The 27082-nt window shown below is 41.6% G+C and overlaps 1 protein-coding gene across 4 annotated transcripts in view; it reads left to right on the top strand.

Annotated features, from left to right (window-relative positions):
* Positions 1-21861, top strand: part of LOC124263512 (cytoplasmic tRNA 2-thiolation protein 1-like) — a 61393-nt gene extending 39532 nt beyond the window's left edge. Inside the window, exons 3-15 of one of the 4 annotated variants that reach the window (XR_006894861.1) lie at positions 173-291; positions 1048-1104; positions 1428-1485; positions 1665-1742; positions 2549-2590; positions 2740-2789; positions 4292-4356; positions 5244-5309; positions 11795-11853; positions 13777-13836; positions 14794-15065; positions 15266-15302; positions 21574-21603. Coding sequence is in view for 3 of the 4 variants with exons in the window: in XM_046698171.1 (XP_046554127.1) it covers positions 173-291; positions 1048-1104; positions 1428-1485; positions 1665-1742; positions 2549-2590; positions 2740-2789; positions 4292-4356; positions 5244-5309; positions 11795-11853; positions 13777-13836; positions 14794-14973; positions 15266-15302; positions 21574-21718 (1016 nt within the window). In the remaining variant the exon portion in view is untranslated. The other 3 variants (XM_046698171.1, XM_046698172.1, XM_046698173.1) reach the window with 3 other exon arrangements.
* The last annotated feature ends 5221 nt before the right edge of the window (positions 21862-27082 follow it).

Raw genomic sequence — 27082 nt, 5'->3', positions numbered from 1 at the left:
AAACGTCAAAATGTGCACAATACCACAATTTAATGATAGTGATTGGTCACAAGATGTCGATGTGATAAATAGTTTTGTAAATACATATTTGTTTGAACGATATCTGTATTTTTGTACAGTTTAACATGTACCACAACGAACAAGATATACCCAGCCATAATTTTTCTTGTAGACTCCACTGTACTGGCTTATGTCCTTAAACTACTCAACCAGCGATACAACTACAACGTTCAGCTGATCCTGCTGTCTGTAGATGAGGGGATCACAGGGTACAGAGATGACTCACTGGAGGTAGGTGTATCTGATCCTGCTGTCTGTAGATGAGGGGATCACAGGGTACAGAGATGACTCACTGGAGGTAGGTGTATCTGATCCTGTGTGTCTGTAGATGAGGGGATCACAAGGTACAGAGATGACTCACTGGAGGTAGGTGTATCTGATCCTGAGTGTCTGTAGATGAGGGGATCACAGGGTACAGGGATGACTCACTGGAGGTAGGTGTATCTGATCCTGTGTGTCTGTAGATGATGGGATCACAGGGTACAGAGATGACTCACTGGAGGAAGGTGTATCTGATCCTGCTGTCTGTAGATGATGGGATCACAGGGTACAGAGATGACTCACTGGAGGTATGTGTATCTGATCCTGTGTGTCTGTAGAAGAGGGGATCACAGGGTACAGGGATGACTCACTGGAGGTATGTGTATCTGATCCTGTGTGTCTGTAGAAGAGGGGATCACAGGGTACAGGGATGACTCACTGGAGGTAGGTGTATCTAAACCTGTGTGTCTGTAGAAGAGGGGATCATAGGGTACAGGGATGACTCACTGGAGGTAGGTGTATCTGATCCTGTGTGTCTGTAGTAGAGGGGATCACAGGGTACAGGGATGACTCACTGGAGGTAGGTGTATCTGATCCTGAGTGTCTGTAGATGAGGGGATCACAGGGTACAGAGGTGATAACTTACATGTCACTGATATATCTAGCACGTATGTAACAGCCTGTGGTGGTGGACAGTGTTGACTCACTCTGATCTTTTGTTTGCAGACGGTGAAGAGGAACCAGCAGCAGTATGACCTGCCACTGAAGATCGTCTCATACGAGGTCAGTTTCGTACCCGTCAGCTGTTTTGTCCTGTGTATGTCACTTACTACGATAAACTGAATCTGAACATGTGAATTCTAGTGGTGAATGTGGAACAGAATATTGTTTGGAAGCAAACATTCACAATTTTCAGTGATATGTATGAGGAATGTTTGTGGTGGTTGGTTTGTCTGCGCGAGATGAAGAAGATATACAACCCAGGGGAGATAACTGTAGAGAGTGACAGGGTCTGGTCTATGAACATGAAAGTGTTGATATCTCGGCCCATGTTGAATGCTATAGTACTGAATACACTGTGTGCATCATTTGTATCTCATTTGCAGGAACTCTATGGATGGACGATGGATGCAATTGTCAAGCAGATTGGCCTCAAGAACAACTGTGAGGAATTATTATTAATATGGCATATGTTTTGTGATGTTGAATAAAGATTTGGAATGCTCAGTTGCTGATAAGATAAATTACTCCTTTTGTTTTAAATCAGAGACAAATCGATTCACATGGCTCACTTTGGTACCAAGTCATCTCTGATTGATGTTCTACTGTTACCATGGTTATAGGTACATTTTGCGGAGTGTTTCGACGCCAGGCTTTGGACAGAGGTGCCATGATACTCAAGGTGGACAAGATTGTGACAGGTGAGTCATCATGATACTCAAAGTGGCCAGAATTGTACTCACATTTGTGGAGGCTCAGCAGGTGATGTACTAGTACTTGTGGAGGCTCAGCAGGTGATGTACTAGTACTTGTGGAGACTCAGCAGGTGATGTACTAGTACTTGTGGAGACTCATCAGGTGATGTACTAGTACTTGTAGAGACTCAGCAGGTGATGTACTAGTACTTGTGGAGGCTCAGCAGGTGATGTACTAGTACTTGTGGAGGCTCAGCAGGTGATGTACTAGTACTTGTAGAGACTCAGCAGGTGATGTACAGGTACTTGTGGAGGCTCAGCAGGTGATCTCAGCAGGTGATGTACTAGTACTTGTGGAGGCTCAGCAGGTGATGTACTAGTACTTGTGGAGACTCAGCAGGTGATGTACTAGTACTTGTGGAGACTCAGCAGGTGATGTACTAGTACTTGTGGAGGCTCAGCAGGTGATGTACTAGTACTTGTGGAGACTCAGCAGGTGATGTACTAGTACTTGTGGAGGCTCAGCAGGTGATGTACTAGTACTTGTGGAGACTCAGCAGGTGATGTACTAGTACTTGTGGAGGCTCAGCAGGTGATGTACTAGTACTTGTGGAGACTCAGCAGGTGATGTACTAGTACTTGTGGAGGCTCAGCAGGTGATGTACTAGTACTTGTGGAGGCTCAGCAGGTGATGTACTAGTACTTGTGGAGGCTCAGCAGGTGATGTACTAGTACTTGTGGAGACTCAGCAGGTGATGTACTAGTACTTGTGGAGACTTATCAGATGACATACCTCAATGTCTTTGTTTCAGGCCACAATGCTGATGACATAGCAGAGACAGTGATTATGAATGGTGAGTCTTCACTATTGTTAAAACTGATGATGTTTGACTGGTGAGTCTTTGTTCGTGCTATCCTGGTGAACAGTAAAACAGTGTTTCTATATATATATACATCTCCTCCTCCATTCTCACAGTCTATAGTCGTTTTAATTCTGTTTCAGTTTTACGTGGAGACATTGCAAGGTTGCGCAGATGTACAGCTATTACAACTGTGAGTACCTGTGGTAGTACTTGAAGCATCAGTGCTGTGGCTCAAGGACATATTGATGTATGAGTAGCATTCTTCTTTGATATATTGGTGGGTGTTTAGGGTATATTAGGGATATATTAGAGTATGAGCAGTGTTCCTGTGGGATGTATTGGTGTATGAGTAGTGTTCCTGTGGGATATATTGGTGTTTGAGTAGTGTTCCTGTGGGATATATTAGGGTATGACCAGTTTTCCTGTGGGATATATTGGTGTATGAGTAGTGTTCCTGTGGGATATATGGGTGTATGAGTAGTGTTCCTGTGGGATATATTAGGGTATGAGTAGTGTTCCTGTGGGATATATGGGTGTATGAGTAGTGTTCCTGTGGGATATATTGGTGTATGAGTAGTGTTCCTGTGGGATATATTGGTGTATGAGTAGTGTTCCTGTGGGATATATGGGTGTATGAGTAGTGTTCCTGTGGGATACGTTAGGGTATGAGTAGTGTTCCTGTGGGATATATTGGTGTATGAGTAGTGTTCCTGTGGGATATATTAGGGCATGAGTAGTGTTCCTGTGGGATATATTAGGGTATGAGTAGTGTTCCTGTGGGATATATTGGTGTATGAGTAGTGTTCCTGTGGGATATATTAGGGTATGAGTAGTGTTCCTGTGGGATATATTGGTGTACAAGTAGTGTTCCTGTTGGATATATTGGTGTACAAGTAGTGTTCCTGTGGGATATATTGGTGTTTTAGTAGTGTTCCTGTGGGATATATTGGTGTTTTAGTAGTGTTCCTGTGGGATATATTGGTGTATGAGTAGTGTTCCAGTGGGATATATTGGTGTTTTAGTAGTGTTCCAGTGGGATATATTGGTGTTTTAGTAGTGTTCCTGTGGGATATATTGGTGTTTTAGTAGTGTTCCTGTGGGATATATTGGTGTTTTAGTAGTGTTCCTGTTGGATATATTGGTGTTTTAGTAGTGTTCCTGTGGGATATATTGGTGTATGAGTAGCTTTCCAGTGGGATATTTTGGTGTTTTAGTAGTGTTCCTGTGGGATATATTGGTGTATGAGTAGTGTTCCTGTGGGATATATTGATGTACAAGTAGTGTTGCAGTGGGATATATTAGGGTACAAGTAGTGTTCCTGTGGGATATATTAGGGTATGAGTAGTGTTCCTGTGGGATATATTGATGTACAAGTAGTGTTCCTGTGGGATATATTGGTGTATGAGTAGTGTTCCTGTGGGATATATTGATGTACAAGTAGTGTTCCTGTGGGATATATTTGGTGTACAAGTAGTGTTCCTGTGGGATATATTGGTGTATGAGTAGTGTTCCTGTGGGATATATTGGTGTACAAGTAGTGTTCCTGTGGGATATATTGGTTTATGAGTAGTGTTCCTGTGGGATATGTTAGGGTATGAGTAGTGTTCCTGTGGGATATATTGGTGTATGATAAGCCTTCCTGTTGGATCTATTCGTGTATCATTTTTTGTGAGTATAATTTGTTTATTCCAGGGCATGGATGGAGCTTTGCCCAGGTGTAAGCCATTTAAATACACCTATGAGAAGGAGATTGTCATGTAAGTATCTTGATGCACTGTTCATGTTTTATGCTGAGATCAGCAGATAACAGGCAAGGAAGGGAACAACCGGAGTCACAGATAGCATGTTCAGAGTTACCTCCCTTTATATATTTGCCTTGTTTCACAGTATTACAATATTGTACCGAATATATGATGTATGTGTAAACCTTGGCCAACTGGAAGTCTGTGTCTCACAGTGTTACAGTGTTGTACAGAATATATGATGTATGTGTAGCCTTGGCCAACTGGAAGTCTGTGTCTCTCAGTGTTACAGTGTTGTACCGAATATATGATGTATGTGTAGCCTTGGCCAACTGGAAGTCTGTGTCTCACAGTGTTACAGTGTTGTACAGAATATATGATGTATGTGTAGCCTTGGCCAACTGGAAGTCTGTGTCTCTCAGTGTTACAGTGTTGTACCGAATATATGATGTATGTGTAGCCTTGGCCAACTGGAAGTCTGTGTCTCACAGTGTTACAGTGTTGTACCGAATATATGATGTATGTGTAGCCTTGGCCAACTGGAAGTCTGTGTCTCACAGTGTTACAGTGTTGTACAGAATATATGATGTATGTGTAAGCCTTGGCCCTTGGGTAAATACTGCTACACTGGAAGTCTGTGTTGCCATGTATCTACAGTGGGGTTGATTTACAAGGAAACTCGCTACCCAGTTGTTGCCGGTCTCAGTAGATGGTTAGTTTATAGAAGACCTGCTAGGTCGTGTTGAGCACGGATGGGTGGAGGAGGAGTCTATAGCTGGTTTACACATCTAAGAAATCTGTGGTTAAATCAGTCTGTAAGTTGCAAGTTGACTGACACTCTAATAGTTTGTTCTTCATGATCTTGTTAATCAACTGAGGCCGTAATGTCTCCGATCTTTCAGGTACGCCTACTTTAAGAAACTGGACTACTTCTCTACAGAGTGTATCTATTCCCCCAATGCCTACAGGTAGGTCAGTCAAACAGAGTGCATCTTTTTCCCCACCAAGTGTATCTATTTCCCCACCAAGTGTATCTATTTCCCCATTTAGTGTATCTATTTCCCCACCAAGTGTATCTATTCCCCCACCAAGTGTATCTATTCCCCCACCAAGTGTATCTATTCCCCCAGTTAGTGTATCTATTCCCAACTTAGTGTGTCTATTTCCCCAATAAGTGTATCTGTTCCCCTATTTAGTGTGTATCTATTTCCCCACTTAGTGTTTCTATTTCCCCATTTAGTGTATCTATTTCCCCACCAACTCTGTCTATACCCCACCAAGTGCATTTATTCCCATACCAAGTGTATATATTCCCCCACTTAGTGTATCTATTTTCCCACCAAGTGCATCTATTTCCCCACTTAGAGTATATATTCCCCCCCTTAGTGTATCTATTTTCCCACCAAGTGCATCTATTTCCCCACCAAGTGTATCTATTCCCCATTTAGTGTATCTATTCCCCCACCAAGTGTATCTATTCCCCCACAAAGTGTATCTATTCCCCCACCAACTCAGTCTATACCCCACTAAGTGTATATATTCCCATACCAAGTGTATCTATTTCCCCACTTAGTGTATCTATTTCCCCACTTAGTGTATCTATACCCCCACCAAGTGTATCTATGTGCCCACTTAGTGTATATGTTTCCCCACTTAGTGTATCTATTTCTCCACTTAGTGTATCTATTTCCCAACTTAGTGTATCTGTTCCCCTATTTAGTGTGTATCTATTCCCCCACTTAGTGTATCTATTTCCCCACTTAGTGTATCTATTTCCCCACTTAGTGTATCTGTTCCCCATTTAGTGTGTATCTATTCCCCACCAAGTGTATCTGTTCCTCTTTCCCCCCACTAAGTGTATCTATTCCCCCACCAAGTGCATCTTTTTCCCACCAAGTGCATCTATTTGCCCACTTAGTGTATATATTTCGCCACTTAGTGTATATATTTCGCCACTTAATGTATCTATTCCTCCACCAAGTGCATCTATTCCCCACTTACTGTATCTATTTCCCCACTTACTGTATCTGTTCCCCTATTTAGTGTGTATCTATTCCCCCACCAAGTGTATCTATTCCCCCACCAAGTGCATCTTTTTCCCACCAAGTGCATCTATTTGCCCACTTAGTGTATATATTTCGCCACTTAGTGTATATATTTCGCCACTTAATGTATCTATTCCTCCACCAAGTGCATCTATTCCCCACTTACTGTATCTATTTCCCCACTTACTGTATCTGTTCCCCTATTTAGTGTGTATCTATTCCCCCACCAAGTGCATCTATTTCCCCACCAAGTGCATCTATTTCCCCACCATGTGTATCTATTTGCCCACTTAGTGTATATATTTCGCCACTTAGTGTATCTATTCCTCCACCAAATGCATCTTTTCTCTACGTAGTGTATGTATTCCCCCACTTAGTGTATCTATTTCCCCACTTACTGTATCTGTTCCCCTATTTAGTGTGTATCTATTCTCCACTTAGTGTATCTATTTCCCCACTTAGTGTATCTGTTCCCCTATTTAGTGTGTATCTATTCCCCCACTTAGTGTATCTATTCCCCACTTAGTGTATCTATTTGCCAACTTAGTGTATCTGTTCCCCTATTTAGTGTGTATCTATTCCCCTACATAGTGTATCTATTTCCCCACTTAGTGTATATATTTCCCCACTTAGTGTATCTATTCCCCCACCAAGTGCATCTATTTCCCCACTAAGAGCATCTATTTCCCCACCAAGTGTATCTATTTGCCCACTTAGTGTATATATTTCGCCACTTAGTGTATCTATTCCTCCACCAAGTGCATCTATTTCCCCACTTAGTGTATGTATTCCCAACTTAGTGTATCTATTTCCCTCTTACTGTATCTATTCCCCTATTTAGTGTGTATCTATTCCCCCACTTAGTGTATCCATTTCCCCACCAAATGCATCTATTCTCCAATAAGTGTATGTATTCCCTCACTTAGTACATCTATTTCCCCAATTAGTGTATATATTCCGCCACTTAGTGTATATATTCCCCCACTTAGTGTATATGTTTCCCCACTTTTTGTATATATTCCCCCAATTAGTGTATATATTTCCCCACTTAGTGTATATATTTCCCCACCAAGTGCATCTATTCCCAACTTAGTGTATCTATTCCCCCACCAAGTGCATCTATTCCCAACTTAGTGTATATCTATTCCCCCACCAAGTGCATCTATACCCCACTTAGTGTATCTATTCCACCACCAAGTGTATCTATACCCCCATTTAGTGCATCTATACCCCAATTAGTGTATATATTTCCCCACTTAGTGTATCTATTCCCCCACTTAGTGTATCTATTCCCCCACCAAGTGTATCTGATCCCCAAGTTAGTGTATTAATTCCCCCACCAAGTTTTTCTATTCCCCCACTTAGTGTATGTATTCCCCACCAAGTGCATCTATTTCCCCACTTAGTGAATGTATTCCCCCACCAAATGCATCTATTCCCCACTTAGTGTATGTATTCCCCACCAAGTGTATATATTTTGCCACTTAGTGAATCTATTCCCCAACCAAATGCATCTATTCCCCACTTAGTGTATGTTTTCCCCACCAAGTGCATTTATTTCCCCACCAAGTGCATCTATACCACACTTAGTGTATCTATTCCCCCACTTAGTGGATCTATGCCCCAACCAAGTGTATCTATTCCCCCAGTTAGTGTATCAATTCCCCCACCAAGTTTTTCTGTTCCCCCACCCAGTGTATCTGTTCCCTCACTAAGTGTATCTATCCCCCCACTTGGTGCATCTATTCTACCACCACCAAGTGTATCTATTTCACCACTTGATGTATGTATTGCCCCACTTAATGTATGTATTCCCCCACCAGGTGTATCCCCCACTTAGTTTATCTATTTCCCCACTTAGTGTTTCTATTTCCCCACCAAGTGCATCTATTCCCCCACTTAGTTTATCTATTTCCCCACTTAGTGTTTCTATTTCCCCACCAAGTGCATCTATTACCCCAATTTGTGTATATATTCCCCCAATTAGTGTATATATTCCCCCAATTAGAGTATATATTTCCCCACTTAGTGTATCTATTCGCCCACCAAGTGCATCTATTTCCCCACCAAGTGCATCTATTTCCCCACCAAGTGTATCTATTTGCCCACTTAGTGTATATATTTCGCCACTTAGTGTATCTATTCCCCCAATTGGTGTATATATTTCCCCACTTAGTGTATATATTTCCTGAACAAGTGCATCTATTCCCCTCTTAGTGTATCTATTCCCCCACCAAGTGCATCTATACCCCACTTAGTGTATCTGTTCCACCACCAAGTGTATCTATACCCCCATTTAGTGCATCTATACCCCAATTAGTGTATATATTTCCCCACTTAGTGTATCTATTCCCCCACCAAGTGCATCTATACCCCACTTAGTGTATCTGTTCCACCACCAAGTGTATCTATACCCCCATTTAGTGCATCTATACCCCAATTAGTGTATATATTTCCCCATTTAGTGTATCTATTCCCCCACTTAGTATATCTATTCCCCCACCAAGTGTATCTATTCCCCCAGTTAGTGTATTAATTCCCCCACCAAGTTTTCTATTCCCCCACCAAGTATATCTATTCCCCACCAAGTGTATATATTTCGCCACTTAGTGAATCTATTCCCCCTCCAAATGCATCTATTCCCCACTTAGTGTATGTTTTCCCCACCAAGTGCATCTGTTTCCCCACCAAGTGCATCTATACCACACTTAGTGTATCTATTCCCCCACTTAATGCATCTATGCCCCCACCAAGTGTATCTATTCCCCCACTTAGTGTATCTATTCCCCCAGTTAGTGTATCAATTCCCCCACCAAGTTTTTCTGTTCCCCCACCAAGTGTATCTATTCCCCCAGTTAGTGTATCTATTCCCCCACCAAGTGTATCTATTTCCCCACCCAGTGTATCTGTTCCCTCACTAAGTGTATCTATCCCCCCCACTTGGTGCATCTATTCTACCACCAAGTGTATCTATTTCCCCACTTGATGTATGTATTGCCCCACTTAATGTATGTATTTCCCCACCAGGTGTATCTATTCCCCCACTTAGTTTATCTATTTCCCCACTTAGTGTTTCTATTTCCCCACCAAGTGCATCTATAACCCACTTAGTGTATCTATTCCACCACCAAGTGTATCTATTCCCCCAGTTAGTGTATCAATTCCCCCACCAAGTTTTTCTGTTCCCCCACCCAGTGTATCTATACCCCCAGTTAGTGTATCTATTCCCCCACCAAGTGTATCTATTTCCCCACCCAGTGTATCTGTTCCCTCACTAAGTGTATCTATCCCCCCCACTTGGTGCATCTATTCTACCACCACCAAGTGCATCTATTTCCCCACTTGATGTATGTATTGCTCCACTTAATGTATGTATTCCCCCACCAGGTGTATCCCCCACTTAGTTTATCTATTTCCCCACTTAGTGTTTCTATTTCCCCACCAAGTGCATCTATTCCCCCACTTAGTTTATCTATTTCCCCACTTAGTTTTTCTATTTCCCAACCAAGTGTATCTATTCCCCCACTTAGTTTATCTATTTCCCCACTTAGTGTTTCTATTTCCCCACCAAGTGCATCTATTACCCCAGTTAGTTTATCTATTTCCCCTCTTAGTGTTTCTATTTCCCACCAAGTGCATCTATTACCCCACTTAGTTTATCTATTTCCCCACTTAGTGTTTCTATTTCCCCCCACCAAGTGCATCTATTCCCCACTTAGTTTATCTATTTCCCCACTTAGTGTTTCTATTTCCCCACCAAGTGCATCTATTACCCCACTTAGTTTATCTATTTCCCACTTAGTGTTTCTATTTTCCCACCAAGTGCATCTATTACCCCACTTAGTTTATCTATTTCCCTCATTTAGTGTATCTATTTCCCACCAAGTGCATCTATTTCCCCACTTAGTTTATCTATTTCCCCCCACTTAGTGTTTCTATTTCCCCACCAAGTGCATCTATTCCCCACTTAGTTTATCTATTTCCCACACTTGATGTATGTATTGCTCCACTTAATGTATGTATTCACCCACCAGATGTATCCCCCACTTAGTTTATCTATTTCCCCACTTAGTGTATCTATTTCCCCACTTAGTGCATCTATTCCCCACCACCAGTTTATCTATTTCCCAACCAAGTGTATCTATTCCCCACTTAGTTTATCCCCCACTTAGTGTTTCTATTTCCCACCAAGTGTATCTATTCCCCCAGTTAGTGTATCTATTTCCCCTGTTAGTGTTTCTATTTCCCCACCAAGTGCATCTATTACCCCACTTAGTTTATCTATTTCCCCACTTAGTGTTTCTATTTCCCCACCAAGTGCATCTATTCCCCACTTAGTTTATCTATTTCCCCACTTAGTGTTTCTATTTCCCCACCAAGTGCATCTATTACCCCACTTAGTTTATCTATTTCCCCACTTAGTGTTTCTATTTTCCCCACCAAGTGCATCTATTACCCCACTTAGTTTATCTATTTCCTCATTTAGTGTATCTATTTCCCCATTTATTGTATCTATTTCCTGCACTTAGTGTATCTATTTCCCCATTTAGTGTATTTACTACCCCCCAGTTAGTGTATCTATTTCCCCACTTAGTGTATCTATTTCCCCACCAAGTGTATCTATTTCCCCACCAAGTGTATCTATTTCCTCATTTAGTGTATCTATTCCCCCACCAAGTGTATCTATTCCCCCACCAAGTGTATCTATTCCCCCACCAAGTGTATCTATTTCCCCACTTAGTGTATCTATTCCCCCACCAAGTGTATCTAGTGTATACTTAGTGTATCTGTCATCCCAAACAGTTGCGTATTGTAACTGTTGAGTTGGTATTGTCATACATATGGCTGCCATTATCAGTAAATTTGTCTATGATCACAGTGACTTGTATTTCGGATTTATGCCTGTGACAAGTTGAATGATTCCTGTAGTAGCGTCAACCATTCTGTGCAGCCTCAATCCTTCCACAATGACACAAGCTTCTGTGGTTATGCTTTTGTTGAACATCATGATTTTATGAATGACCTATAGTTGTCTGTGATGACATGCCAGTAGTACCAACCTCTCAGATCACAGGAAATGGAGACAAATAAAACCGCTGGTAGAAATATGTTAGTGATGCATGTGTGTTGGTTGCACAGTGATAACGCACTCCCTTCATTGAACTTTCCAAGCTTCTATTCTCTAAGACCAACACAGCACCAATGTTAGTCAACTTTCCCTTTGATTTAAACATATTCTATTCATGGAAGAAAAGGGTTACTTGTGTGACTGGAAATGTTGAGTAATGTAAAATGATCATTAACATGTTGTGGCTTGCCTTGCATCTTACTGTCTTCCCTATTTGTGTTTGATATACATTTCACATGAAGAATAATCGTGTATTTAGATCATGATGTTTTTCTTTCAGGGGATTTGCTCGTGCATTCATTAAGGACCTTGAGAAGATCCGTCCCAGTGCTATCATAGGTCAGTAGGGGGCACCAGGCATGTAGGCTACCAGACTCTCCTCCAGCGTAAAACTGACATGCCAGGATATTACTGGAATACTGGCCACAGGGCATTTACATGGTCACTCACTCACTCACTCACTCACTGCAGCTATGTTGGAATATAAATTCTTTAATTTCTATAGCGCATCATTCACAGTCCTATGCTCTGTGCGCTTAGTAAGGGAAAGCCTGGGAGAAGACAACAGTCTTTGATTGCGACTTGAAAGATTCAAATGAAGAGGCAGACTTCAGGTTTTAGGATGGACAGTTCCATTTTTCAGCAGCTGCATGTTTGAATGTTCTGTTGCCAAAAGCTGATGTCTGAATTTTTGGAATGATGCAAGGTTTTTGCTTTCGTCTTCTAAGAGGTCTCGGGGGACAATAGATGTTGAGTAGTTCAGTGAGGTTACCGTGGCACAATTTTGTGAAAACATTTATACATACAGAAGTATGTTATAGTAAATGAGGAGTGAAACTGGCAACCAATGGAGCTCTTTCAGTACTGGGGAGATGGGGTCAAACCTTGACGCTCTGGGGGTGATTCTGGCAGCAGTGTTGACAACTAAACAATTACAATAGTCCAATCTGGATAAAATAAGGGAAACAGTCAGTTTTTGTGCAGCAGGTCTGGTGAGGTATGGACGGATCTCCCCGATGTTTCTGAGATGATAGTTTGTAGTCTGGCACACGAGTAACATGGTGATTCATACTCAGCTGTTGGTCAAACAGTACACCCAAATTCTTCAATTTTGCTGATGGAGTGATGACGGAATCTCCAGTGACAAGCTGAGGAATACTGTTTCACTGTTGGATATGCTTTGTTGTGCCTATTACCATGATTGGTCTTGTCCTGATTGAGTTTTAGTAGATGGCACAGCATCCATTGCTTGATTGTTCTACCTTGTTCCGATGTTTATCTGATTATCATCAGCACACAGATGTTGATTTAGACCATGCTTGTCTGCAATCTTGCTGAGCAATCAAGTATACAGTGTAAACAAGATAGGACCTAATATTGAACCTTGTTGAACTCCTCAGTTAAGATCACATGAGTCTGATGTTGAGCTGTTTATAACCACTGGCTGTTTTCGGTCATCTAAATAGGATTTGAACCATGCAAGTGCAATCTCTGTAATGCCAAGGTCGTGTTTAAGGAATACTGAGTGAATGTTATGATCCGCGGTGTCAAAGGCTGATGAAAGATCTAGTAACACCAAGATTACCATCTTGCCTTTATCAACAGCAGTTATGATTGTCATTGGTAACTTGGATCAAAGCTGTATCTGTGCTGTCTCCACATCTGTAGGCAGACTGGAATTTTTCATATAAACTGTTGTTCTTTAGATGTTGTTGTAGCCTCAGAGAAATACACTTCTCTAGAACCTTTGATATGAATGACAGGTTCAAAACAGGCCTATAGTTTTTTAGTTCATTTTGATTCAGATTATCTTTCTTTGGAAGTGGCTTGACAACGGCTTGTTTGAATGCTGTAGGAACTGTACCCTCTTTGAGGGACTTGTTCACAATGTCAGTGGTGGTTGGAAGGAGAACATCCATACTCCCTTGAACAAGAGCAGTCAATATTGGATCCAGAACACAGGTTTTGGCAGGCATAGTTTTTATGACATCTAGAATTTCATTCTCAGAGAACATATAAAGTTTGAGTAAAGGTATAATAAGTAAATCACCTACATATGTTGTGATCTTGATTGACTGTGTATAGTATGTTGTATATGTACACTTTTACTACCATCAGAGGTTTTCCCAGAATGACCTGAACTGAACTGGTAATTAGGGGACTGACAAGGTAACTGAGTGACAGATGAGCTAAATAGGAGACTGACTTAGTAACCAAGTGACTAACCACTGACTCTGTAACCACATTGTACTGTGTTTTCAGACATCATCCATTCAGGGGAGAGTCTATCTGTGAAGAAGGAGGTTAGAATGCCAGTGCAAGGTGAGTGCTCTACCCTGCATACTCTCATGTACAGGCTTCTCATTCTGTTTTGTATGAGAGACAAACAGTCACATGGAGACAATGAGAGACAATGATATATTGTTTGTATGAGACACACACTTTAACATGGAGAGAATGAGAGACAATCATGTTTTGTGTGAGAGATACACTGACATGGAGAGAATGACAGACAATCATGTTTTGCATGAGAGATACACTGACATGGAGAGAATGACAGACAATCATGTTTTGCATGAGAGATACACTGACATGGAGAGAGAGACAATGATGAGAGATACAGACAATCATGTTTTGCATGAGAGATACACTGACATGGAGAGAATGAGAGACAATCATGTTTTGCATGAGAGATACATGAGAGAATGATACAATCATGTTTTGCATGGACTGACATGGAGAGAATGACAGACAATTATGTTTTGCATGAGAGATACACTGACATGGAGAGAATGAGAGACAATCATGTTTTGCATGAGAGATACACTGACATGGAGAGAATGAGAGACAATCATGTTTTGCATGAGAGATACACTGACATGGAGAGAATGAGAGACAATCATGTTTTGCATGAGAGATACACTGACATGGAGAGAATGAGAGACAATCATGTTTTGCATGAGAGATACACTGACATGGAGAGAATGAGAGACAATCATGTTTTGCATGAGAGATACACTGACATGGAGAGAATGACAGACAATCATGTGTTTTGCTGTGCTATGTTTTTTTCTGGTGTCCCCTGTCATGAGATTGCTAGACTATTCCTTAAAGCAAAGTAAAACCTCACTCACTTACCACCGCATGACCATGTTGACCTCACGAGACTGTCGGTCTTCCCCTGCAGGTCTGTGTTCTCGCTGTGGCTACATGTCTAGCAACCCAGTGTGTAAAGCCTGTGTGCTTCTGGAGGGACTCAACAGAGGATTGCCACGGTAGGTCTGTGTTCTCGCTGTGGCTGCATGTCCAGCAACCCAGTGTGTAAAGCCTGTGTGCTTCTGGAAGGACTCAACAGAGGACTGCCACGGCAGGTCTGTGTTCTCGCTGTGGCTACATGTCCAGCAACCCAGTGTGTAAAGCCTGCGTGCTTCTGGAGGGACTCAACAGAGGACTGCCACGGTAGGTCTGTGTTCTCGCTGTGGCTACATGTCCAGCAACCCAGTGTGTAAAGCCTGTGTGCTTCTGGAAGGACTTAACAGAGGACTGCCATGGTAGGTGGTAGGTAGACCTTAGACTCTGTCATGTCTACTTTGATATTTTGTACTGTTTTAATCTATATGTTCATAAGGTCATACTATGGCCCAGGGCAGTTATCTGAATCAACTGTTATTGTTTTTGCCTGCCTGTAGATCCAAAACCATGTCTTTATTATATATATATATATATATATATGCATATCTTTCTCCCCCAGACTCGGTATTGGCAAGGAGCACAAAGAAAGGAGGAAGGTAAGACAGGTTTTTTTTAGATAAGTGTCCAAGGGAGACAACTCATGCAAGACCAGGAAAGCCCCAAAGTTCAGACAGTGAAAACTGATTTTGAAGACTCTCTTCCTGGTTCTGATGGAAGTTCTTGTTAACAAGTAAAGTTGTTACAGGACATCTTCACACAAAGACCGTGACATCCAGGAAACAAGTAAATGCATTGGGGGACCTCTTGGGTACAAGTAAACACATTGGGGGACATCTTGGATACAAGTAAACGCATTGAGGGACATCTTGGATACAAGTAAACACATTGGGGGACATCTTGGATACAAGTAAACGCATTGGGCGACATCTTGGATACAAGTTAACACATTGGGGGATATCTAGGATACAAGTAAACTCATTGAGGGACATCTTGGATACAAGTAAACACATTGACGGACATCTTGGATACAAGTAAACATATTGTGCGACATCCTGGATACAAGTGAACACATTGGGCGACATCCTGGATACAAGTAAACACATTGGGGGACATCTTGGAAACAAGTAAATACATTATGGGACATCTTTGATACAAGTAAATACATTGGGGGACATTTCGATGCAAGTAAACACATCGGGGACATCTTGGATACAAGTAAACACATTGTGCGACATCCTGGATACAAGTAAACACATTGGGGGACATCTTGGATACAAGTAAACACATTGTGCGACATCCTGGATACAAGTAAATACATTGGGGAACATCTTGGATACAAGTAAACACATTGTGCGACATTCTGGATACAAGTAAATACATTACAGGACATCTTGGATACAAGTAAACACATTGGGGGACATTTCGATACAATTAAACACATTGGGGGACATCTTGGATACAAGTAAATACATTTGGGGCCATCTTCGATACAAGTAAACACATTTGGGGACATCCTGGATACAATTAAACACATTGGGGGACATCTTGGATACAAGTAAACACATTGGAGGACATCTTGGATACAAGTAAACACATTGGGGGACATCTTGGATACAAGTAAAACATTTGGGGACATCCTGGATACAAGTAAACACATTGGGGGACATCTTGGATACAAGTAAACACATTGGGGGACATCTTGGATACAAGTAAACACATTGGGGGACATCTTGGATACAAGTAAACTGTCCTAAAGCCAAGTGAAGACATTAGGTGACTGTTGGATGCAAGTGAAGACATTAGGTGACTGTTGGATGCAAGTGAAGACAGTAGGTGACAGTTGGATGCAAGTGAAGACAGTAGGGGACTGTTGGATGCAAGTTGACTGTTGGATGCAAGTGAAGACAGTAGGTGACTGATGGATGCAAGTGAAGACAGTAGGTGACTGTTGGATGCAAGTGAAGACTAGGTGACTGTTGGATGCAAGTGATGATACTAAGTGACTGTTGGATGCAAGTGAAGACATTGAGTGACTGTTGGATGCAAGTGAAGACAGTAGTTGACTGATGGATGCAAGTGAAGACAGTAGGTGACTGTTAGATGCAAGTGAAAGTAGGTGACTGTTGGATGCAAGTGAAGACTAGGTGACTGTTGGATGCAAGTGATGACACTAAGTGACTGTTGGATGCAAGTGAAGACATTGGGTGACTGTTGGATGCAAGTGAAGACATTAGGTGACTGTTGGATGCAAGTGAAGACAGTAGGGGACTGTTGGATGCAAGTTGACTGTTGGATGCAAGTGAAGACAGTAGGTGACTGTTGGATGCAAGTGAAGACAGTAGGGACTGTTGGATGCAAGTGAAGACATTGGGTGACTGTTTGATGCAAGTGAAGACATTAGGTGACTGTTGGATGCAAGTGAAGACAGTAGGTGACTGTTGGATGCAAGTGAAGACATTAGGTGACTGTTGGATGCAAGTGAAGACATTAGGTGACTGTTGGATGCAAGTGAAGACATTGAGTGACTGTTGGATGCAAGTGAAGACATTGAGTGACTGATGGATGCAAGTGAAGACATTAGGTGACTGTTGGATGCAAGTGAAGACAGTAGGTGACTGTTGGATGCAAGTGAAGACATTAGGTGACTGTTTGATGCAAGTGAAGACATTAGGTGACTGTTGGATGCAAGTGAAGACAGTAGGTGACTGTTGGATGCAAGTGAAGACATTGAGTGACTGTTGGATGCAAGTGAAGACAGTAGTTGACTGTTGGATGCAAGTGAAGACACTAAGTGACTGTTGGATGCAAGTGAAGACATTAGGTGACTGTTGGATGCAAGTAACTGTTGGATGCAAGTGAAGACAGTAGGTGACTGTTTGATGCAAGTGAAGACATTAGGTGACTGGTGGATGCAAGTGAAGACAGTGGGTGACTGTTGGATGCAAGTGAAGACATTGAGTGACTGTTGGATGCAAGTGAAGACAGTAGGTGACTGTTGGATGCAAGTGAAGACACTAAGTGACTGTTGGATGCAAGTGAAGACATTAGGTGACTGTTGGATGCAAGTAACTGTTGGATGCAAGTGAAGACAGTAGGTGACTGTTTGATGCAAGTGAAGACATTAGGTGACTGTTGGATGCAAGTAGCTGTTGGATGCAAGTGAAGACAGTAGGTGACTGTTTGATGCAAGTGAAGACAATAGGTGACTGTTGGATGCAAGTGAAGACAGTAGGTGACTGTTGGATGCAAGTGAAGACATTGAGTGACTGTTGGATGCAAGTGAAGACAGTAGTTGACTGTTGGATGCAAGTGAAGACACTAAGTGACTGTTGGATGCAAGTGAAGACATTAGGTGACTGTTGGATGCAAGTAACTGTTGGATGCAAGTGAAGACAGTAGGTGACTGTTTGATGCAAGTGAAGACAGTAGGTGACTGTTTGATGCAAGTGAAGACATTAGGTGACTGTTGGATGCAAGTGAAGACATTGGGTGACTGTTGGATGCAAGTGAAGACAGTAGGTGACTGTTGGATGCAAGTGAAGATCATTAGGTGACTGTTTGATGCAAGTGAAGACATTAGGTGACTGATGGATGCAAGTGAAGACAGTAGGTGACTGTTGGATGCAAGTGAAGACAGTAGGTGACTGTTAGATGCAAGTGAAAGTAGGTGACTGTTGGATGCAAGTGAAGACTAGGTGACTGTTGGATGCAAGTGATGACACTAAGTGACTGTTGGATGCAAGTGAAGACATTGGGTGACTGTTGGATGCAAGTGAAGACATTAGGTGACTGTTGGATGCAAGTGAAGACAGTAGGGGACTGTTGGATGCAAGTTGACTGTTGGATGCAAGTGAAGACAGTAGGTGACTGTTGGATGCAAGTGAAGACAGTAGGGGACTGTTGGATGCAAGTGAAGACATTGGGTGACTGTTTGATGCAAGTGAAGACATTAGGTGACTGTTGGATGCAAGTGAAGACAGTAGGTGACTGTTGGATGCAAGTGAAGACATTAGGTGACTGTTGGATGCAAGTGAAGACATTGGGTGACTGTTTGATGCAAGTGAAGACAGTAGGTGACTGTTGGATGCAAGTGAAGACATTGAGTGACTGTTGGATGCAAGTGAAGACATTGAGTGACTGATGGATGCAAGTGAAGACATTAGGTGACTGTTGGATGCAAGTGAAGACAGTAGGTGACTGTTGGATGCAAGTGAAGACATTAGGTGACTGTTTGATGCAAGTGAAGACATTAGGTGACTGTTGGATGCAAGTGAAGACAGTAGGTGACTGTTGGATGCAAGTGAAGACATTGAGTGACTGTTGGATGCAAGTGAAGACAGTAGTTGACTGTTGGATGCAAGTGAAGACACTAAGTGACTGTTGGATGCAAGTGAAGACATTAGGTGACTGTTGGATGCAAGTAACTGTTGGATGCAAGTGAAGACAGTAGGTGACTGTTTGATGCAAGTGAAGACATTAGGTGACTGTTGGATGCAAGTGAAGACAGTGGGTGACTGTTGGATGCAAGTGAAGACATTGAGTGACTGTTGGATGCAAGTGAAGACAGTAGGTGACTGTTGGATGCAAGTGAAGACACTAAGTGACTGTTGGATGCAAGTGAAGACATTAGGTGACTGTTGGATGCAAGTAACTGTTGGATGCAAGTGAAGACAGTAGGTGACTGTTTGATGCAAGTGAAGACATTAGGTGACTGTTGGATGCAAGTAGCTGTTGGATGCAAGTGAAGACAGTAGGTGACTGTTTGATGCAAGTGAAGACAATAGGTGACTGTTGGATGCAAGTGAAGACAGTAGGTGACTGTTGGATGCAAGCGTGAAGACATTGAGTGACTGTTGGATGCAAGAGTGAAGACAGTAGTTGACTGTTGGATGCAAGTGAAGACACTAAGTGACTGTTGGATGCAAGTGAAGACATTAGGTGACTGTTGGATGCAAGTAACTGTTGGATGCAAGTGAAGACAGTAGGTGACTGTTTGATGCAAGTGAAGACAGTAGGTGACTGTTTGATGCAAGTGAAGACATTAGGTGACTGTTGGATGCAAGTGAAGACATTGGGTGACTGTTGGATGCAAGTGAAGACAGTAGGTGACTGTTGGATGCAAGTGAAGACATTAGGTGACTGTTTGATGCAAGTGAAGACATTAGGTGACTGATGGATGCAAGTGAAGACAGTAGGTGACTGTTGGATGCAAGTGAAGACATTGAGTGACTGTTGGATGCAAGTGAAGACATTGAGTGACTGATGGATGCAAGTGAAGACATTAGGTGACTGTTGGATGCAAGTGAAGACAGTAGGTGACTGTTGGATGCAAGTGAAGACATTAGGTGACTGTTTGATGCAAGTGAAGACATTAGGTGACTGTTGGATGCAAGTGAAGACAGTAGGTGACTGTTGGATGCAAGTGAAGACATTGGGTGACTGTTGGATGCAAGTGAAGACAGTAGGTGACTGTTGGATGCAAGTGAAGACATTGGGTGACTGTTGGATGCAAGTGAAGACTGTAGGTGACTGTTGGATGCAAGTGAAGACAGTAGGTGACTGTTGGATGCAAGTGAAGACATTAAGTGACTGTTGGATGCAAGTGAAGACAGTAATTGACTGTTGGATGCAAGTGAAGACACTAAGTGACTGTTGGATGCAAGTGAAGACATTAGGTGACTGTTGGATGCAAGTAACTGTTGGATGCAAGTGAAGACAGTAGGTGACTGTTTGATGCAAGTGAAGACATTAGGTGACTGTTGGATGCAAGTGAAGACAGTGGGTGACTGTTGGATGCAAGTGAAGACAGTAGGTGACTGTTGGATGCAAGTGAAGACATTGGGTGACTGTTGGATGCAAGTGAAGACATTGAGTGACTGTTGGATGCAAGTGAAGACATTGAGTGACTGTTGGATGCAAGTGAAGATATTAGGTGACTGTTGGATGCAAGTGAAGACAGTAGGTGACTGATGGATGCAAGTGAAGACATTGGGTGACTGTTGGATGCAAGTGAAGACATTGGGTGACTGTTGGATGCAAGTGAAGATATTAGGTGACTGTTGGATGCAAGTGAAGACACTGATGGATGCAAGTGAAGACATTGGGTGACTGTTGGATGCAAGTGAAGACATTGGGTGACTGTTGGATGCAAGTGAAGATATTAGGTGACTGTTGGATGCAAGTGAAGACAGTGGGTGACTGTTGGATGCAAGTGAAGACATTGGGTGACTGTTGGATGCAAGTGAAGACATTAGGTTACTGGTGGATGCAAGTGAAGACATTGGGTGACTGGTTGATGCCAGTGAAGACGTCTGGTGACTGTTGGATGCAAGTGAAGACATTGAGTGACTGTTGGATGCAAGTGAAGATATTGGGTGACTGTTGGATGCAAGTGAAGACATTAGGTGACTGTTGGATGCAAGTGAAGAGATTGGGTGACTGTTGGATGCAAGTGAAGACATTGGGTGACTGATTGATGCAAGTGAAGACGTTTGGTGACTGATGGATGCAAGTGAAGACATTGGGTGACTGTTGGATGCAAGTGAAGACATTGAGTGACTGTTGGATGCAAGTGAAGACATTGGGTGACTTTTGGATGCAAGTGAAGACATTAGGTGACTGTTGGATGCAAGTGAAGACATTGGGTGACTGGTGGATACAAATGAAGACTTTTGGTGACTGTTGGACAGTCTGAAGCCATAAATAATCTCTGTGTAGACGGTGTGTTCGAGAAAAACCATAACTGACATTATAAAGTTAGAAATACATGCAACATTATTATCAAGGTTTTAGACTTTAATGGTTCTGATTAATGACATTTTATGCTGAAACATTAATCAGTGTGATTAGTCAATATTATGTTTTCAGCTGGCAGACAAGCTGGCTCGAGAAGAATCTGAGAGTACTTCAAGTTCTGCTGCAGTGCTTGGTGAGATGGACGACGTCACAGCACAGAAGTCATGTGGAGGTTCCTGCAGTCGGCAGCCTGTGGACAGCACCACCACAGACTTGAAGGTGTCCGGTGTTGCTGGTTGTGAAGAGGAAGTGAAGAAGTTGCAGCTGGACAGGAGGAAGCCAACTGTTGATGATATAGATTTCTAACCTCATGAAAAAACTGTAACAATTAAATATCTGTGAGCCACTTTGACAAAGTAACAGACCTTGTGTGTCAGTATGTACTGCGATAGGTCTTTCTCTTTCATCAGAACTAGGTCACCAGTGTTCCATGCTTGTCATAAGAACTGGGTCACCGCTGCTCCATGCTCATCATCAGAACTAGGTCACCAGTGTTCTATGCTTGTCATCAGAACTAGGTCACCAGTGTTCTATGCTTGTCATCAGAACTAGGTCACCAGTGTTCTATGCTTGTCATCAGAACTACGTCACTAGTGTTACATGCTTGTCATCAGAACCAGTCCACCCAGCTGTGAATGAGAACCTCGTATGGATGGGAAAGCTGCAATAACTCGGTGCGCCTAGTGGCTGCAAGAGTTGTATGATCCCCAGGGAGTTGAGATTGATAATAAGATGTGCCGTTGAGATTGACATCCAATGATCAAGGGAAAAACTACCAGCGGCTTGAGCATGCACTAGTGCGTGGATATGTGCGCTATATAAATATCCAATAACTTTCAGCCGTAACATATTTATAGCTCTATCGCAGTCAACAATACATAAAATACTCTGTAACAATTTTTGACTGTAATGAATAATAATATTTCAATCATTTTAACAAATATAAACATGTCTATGAACTGAATACCCTTTAAGCGACACTTCACCCATATCGTCCTCATGCATTAGACGTATCCCAATTGCGTAGAACGATGTTCATTCTGTTGATCCCTGGATTGTCTGGTCCAGACTCGATTATTTACAGACCGCTGCCAAATACCTGGAATATTGCTGAGTCCGGCGTAAAACTAAACTCACTCACTCACTCACTCACTCATGCATTAGTTACATGCAAATAATATAAGTTGTATGCTTCTCTCGATGGTAATACCGTCTGATGTATGCTTCTTTGTAGCAGTGTCACATGAGCCGGTAGGCGAGGGATAACACTGCTACAAAAAGGCGTACATCAGACCGTATAACCCGAGGGAGAAGTTTACAACGTGTTTATCTTACCGCCATGTTAAATGTACGAAATATCATTTTGTTTATTTTGAAGAACGCTACCAACTATATGACATGTAAACAAAATGTCGTCTGTTTCTCGACTGGATTTTTATAATCAGTGAAACACATTCTGACAATTTTAAGACTGCTATAAAAATGATTATTATGTTTAAGTTGAGTGTGCAAACGATTCAATGCATAAAATAGTTTAAATAAAGCAGTCGGTAAAATAAATGTGCACATAGTGAAATCAAAAACAGCTAATCGAACGGTTTTCGAACTCTGTGCACTTCGTGCGTCATATTATGATGATAATCGCTGGAATATATACAACATGTTCTTGATTACGATTTTCACACAAAAGTAAGATACTTTATATCTGTCTCTGTCGAAAATGCAGACATGCTTCTGTTATATGTCAGCAAAACAAAACGGTTATAACGACACGTTTTGAATGTGAAAATTAGTTATTAAAACTGCTGTATAGTTGTTTGCTGTGACAGCGTCACTTGAACCAGCATCCGGTAGCTTCAGTGTGTTGGCCCCTGTTGGCCTTTTGTTATGAAAGTCATTTGACATGTGTTGCCAGTGTGATGCGTCATTTGTTATTTGAAGAAAACATTTACATTCAAGTAACATAGGATAATATTCTAACCCTGACGTACTCGCCTCATTCCCAGTCAACATAAAAAGAAATCCTCACAATCTATCAGGGCAAGGGCAATAAATCTTACATTTTATTCGGCTCAAATCAGACACACCGGTTGCATTTAGCGCTTTTGCCATTTAAAACTGCACACAAAACGCACTGATCATATAAGGTAAGATCACAGCTTGCTCCGGGCAGCCCATGAATGTGGTTTAACTATAATTGACATACCCCGATTTATGATGGGTTATTGTGACGCTGGTACCGTGTGTTTCCAGCTTCTTGGTAAGTGACCTTGGATGGCGATTTTCCAATTAAGCCTGTGGACTTCAGGGATATCACAAGTTTCTGATAGGATGCCGAACTAAACACCGACTACAAAAACAAAAACTATAGTTACCAAAGACAGGGGCGGTTATAACGTCATCAGTATTTAGAAGCTGTATTCCGACCAGTATGTGTCTCACAGGACACACAGGAAGTAATGTCCAACAGGGTGACGTTGGGTCGTCAGGTCTGTGTTGTCCATGTCCCACGGTCTCCTAGCACAATTATTCTTTTGTGCCGTTGACCGACAGGATCGTCATCAACGTTCTTTGTCTGTTAGTGTAATCTGCTGTGAAACGTAAAGAGCTCCCGACACAAAGCTCCGTCTTGGGCCAACTCGCCATCATGCTCATTGCAGGTAGCCGTTTTTGACCTAACCGACGCCGCATGTAAAAACAAAACAGTATCAGAACTACTTACCTCTGACACCACCACACTGACACGTTGCACTGTTCAATTCGACGTTTACCCCGGCCATGTTTACGTGAACATCATGAACTGGCGTGTTTGCACGAAATTCAGAACACGATGTGAATGAAATTTTCTGAAACCATCGAATTTCGTCTTAGTATAACACCTGACAATTTACAGAAATGAACTATTTCCGACCCACTTCATTTAGAGTAGATCTACATGAAATTCCTGCAACTTCGCACGTCAGTAAACCATGGTTTAGTAATGACTGCAAACAAGTAAGAAAGAATTGGAACAAAAAACATATTTTCGCCGACATACAGTTGATAACTTGAAGCAACTGTTCTCTAAACATATTTCATGGTTCAAAAAAGTTAAAAGTAACAATAATCACAAGTTTTTCATTGATTAATTTGACACTCGCAAAACCTGGGGAACTTCCAACCGTACATTCTTCATTTTGCAGCTTATAAGGGAAGAAGTAAAGAATACAGTTAGTTATAAATATATGGTGAATGTCACAACGGATCCCATGATACTGCTGGAGGCGATGGAACTATTCACACTCCAGTCATTGCAGCATTTGCTAAACTATGTCTTTAGACCGCTACATTTAGCAACAAGTACCAAACATTGATTTCCCCGGAGGTTGTTTTTCTTTTCGTGGCAGAATTTCCCTTGTCGTCCTACGTCCAAAACGTGGACGACATACAGACCTTACCCCGTATCTTCAACATGGTGTTATTATCACCTGGAAACGAGCGGTAAATGATCAATTAGTTTGGTATTTGGAAACCCGCAATCTTAAAACAAATGTTATTTTCGGAAAAAATTGACGTACTACTGACTAATCATTTAGTACAATAGACCGTCCAGTCTGTCAATCAAAACTGGCGCATGCGTCAATTTTGGCCAATCAGCAGGCAGGCCTCTTTGTGTGGATTTGTCAGACTTATTTCCGGGTCAAACGATGCCTCCGAAGCGATGTGCTTCGAATTATGCCATTCACACTCGCTATATCTACTAAATATTGCTGTGATTTGATCTGTACCTTTTAACAAAACCATTACGGTCAAGACAAAAAGATTTGAGGCGGATCAAGGAATGCGTTAGGGCCTGACGATCGGTTAAATGTCGGCACCATCGTTCACAAAACCTTCGTCTGCTCGAAGGTGAGAATTTGCACGAATTTCCACACTTTCGCACATGTGCAAAATCATTACCAATAGATGACAACAAATAGCAGGTTAAGACTTTGCAAGTGTTATAAACACGGACAATTCTTCTAACTACAAAATTGTTTTTGCTTAACGTTTTTAGCAATACAGATAAATATGTGATGAACTGAGAGAGCATACATTGAAACATGGATGAGAATCGGTCCTAGCAAGTAATATTGAAGAGAAGCAACAGTAGAATATGAAATACACAATGCCATTTTAGAAAGTGGTCAAATGTAACATATATTATATTTGGGATTACACTTTCTTTGTAAAGTACAGATTCTAGTACTTTTTTGGGTTGAGTCCCCTCCGGGATTCGAACCCACACCCTCAGAGTCAGGCACCTAATCGCCAGCACGCAAAGTCAGACGCCTAGACCGCTCAGCCACCGCGGAGATCAATGAAGATCAATATTCTGACCCGGTGATAAATTAAGAACAATTTGCCGGGACTCTGAGAGTAGTGCGGGTTATGGAGAAAACCGGTTTACAAAGAGTCCGGATTTGGCAGATTCCACTGTGTATACATCCCTATAATTCGTTTCAATACGGTCATTAGCTATAAATGACGACATCTGACGAACCTGAACAACACGAGAAGTATTAGCTACATGCAACGATCGATGTTTGACATACTGCGACAGCCGTTCTACATCTTCGACTGAAGTAATACTACAGAACGAACGACTAATTGATACAATAAATGGAAGAATTGCTCGCTTCGTGCGAGAATCCTGTTGAAAAACGTTAAAATACAGAATTAATATTTTAATGTCTTTACTGACACTCGTCCAATACACTGCAGTTCGTGTTTCTGCCTTCTTTACATAACCATCTGTAACACCCACAGAATAACAAGGTAACGAGTACGTGTTACAAAACTGTTGGTAATCTGGCCTCTCACCCATTTCAGATAAATCTATTAATTTATACTGAAATATATGGGTCCATTTGTTTTGAAAAATGTTGAAAATGTAATTTCGTTTACGCAGAGTTAACTTGATTCTGATACTGACCAGCGCAATCAGCATGACTGAGACTCGTACTGGTCGAAGGAAACTCCTGATTCTAAAATCCCTGGAATGCGATTATGAACAAAAGTAGAAACTTTGAAATTGATATATATGATATATATATTTATTCAGTATTTCGGTCGCATAGCCTAGAAAACAATTGTATTTGATAGAACACATGTCACGTGGTGAATTAATACAACAATATTTCTATTTCCATTTACATCTCAATAGAAATACATTTTAAGAAAAAATGGCGAGTGCTCGTAAATTATCCTCATTATTTGTATTTAATATATTACACATGAGTTTCAATTGAATAATGTTTAACATCAGATAGGCTTGGGAGATATTTTAATATCAGGTACTAATACTTTTACAAATAAACAGGACGTGGAACTCGCCCTCCATAACGTTAAGATCACATTGCAAACAGAGTGATGTATATACATGTCCACCTTTTGTTTCTACGTAGGTGATTAATATTTAAATCATGGAGAGATATTCTAAATTTACATAAGGCTCTTAGCAAAGACACTAAATATTTTACAGGCTGCAACAAAGACTTAATGCTACTATAATTACTTAAATAGTGCGAAGATGATATAAAACTATGCCAATTTTGGCAAT

Source organism: Haliotis rubra, unplaced genomic scaffold, assembly GCF_003918875.1.
Source record: "Haliotis rubra isolate DU_JTF1 unplaced genomic scaffold, ASM391887v1 Scf887, whole genome shotgun sequence".
In the NCBI taxonomy this organism is placed as follows: Eukaryota; Metazoa; Mollusca; class Gastropoda; order Lepetellida; family Haliotidae; genus Haliotis; species Haliotis rubra.
The sequence above is the reverse complement of the archived record's forward strand: the minus strand, read 5'-3'. Positions and strand labels throughout refer to the sequence as shown.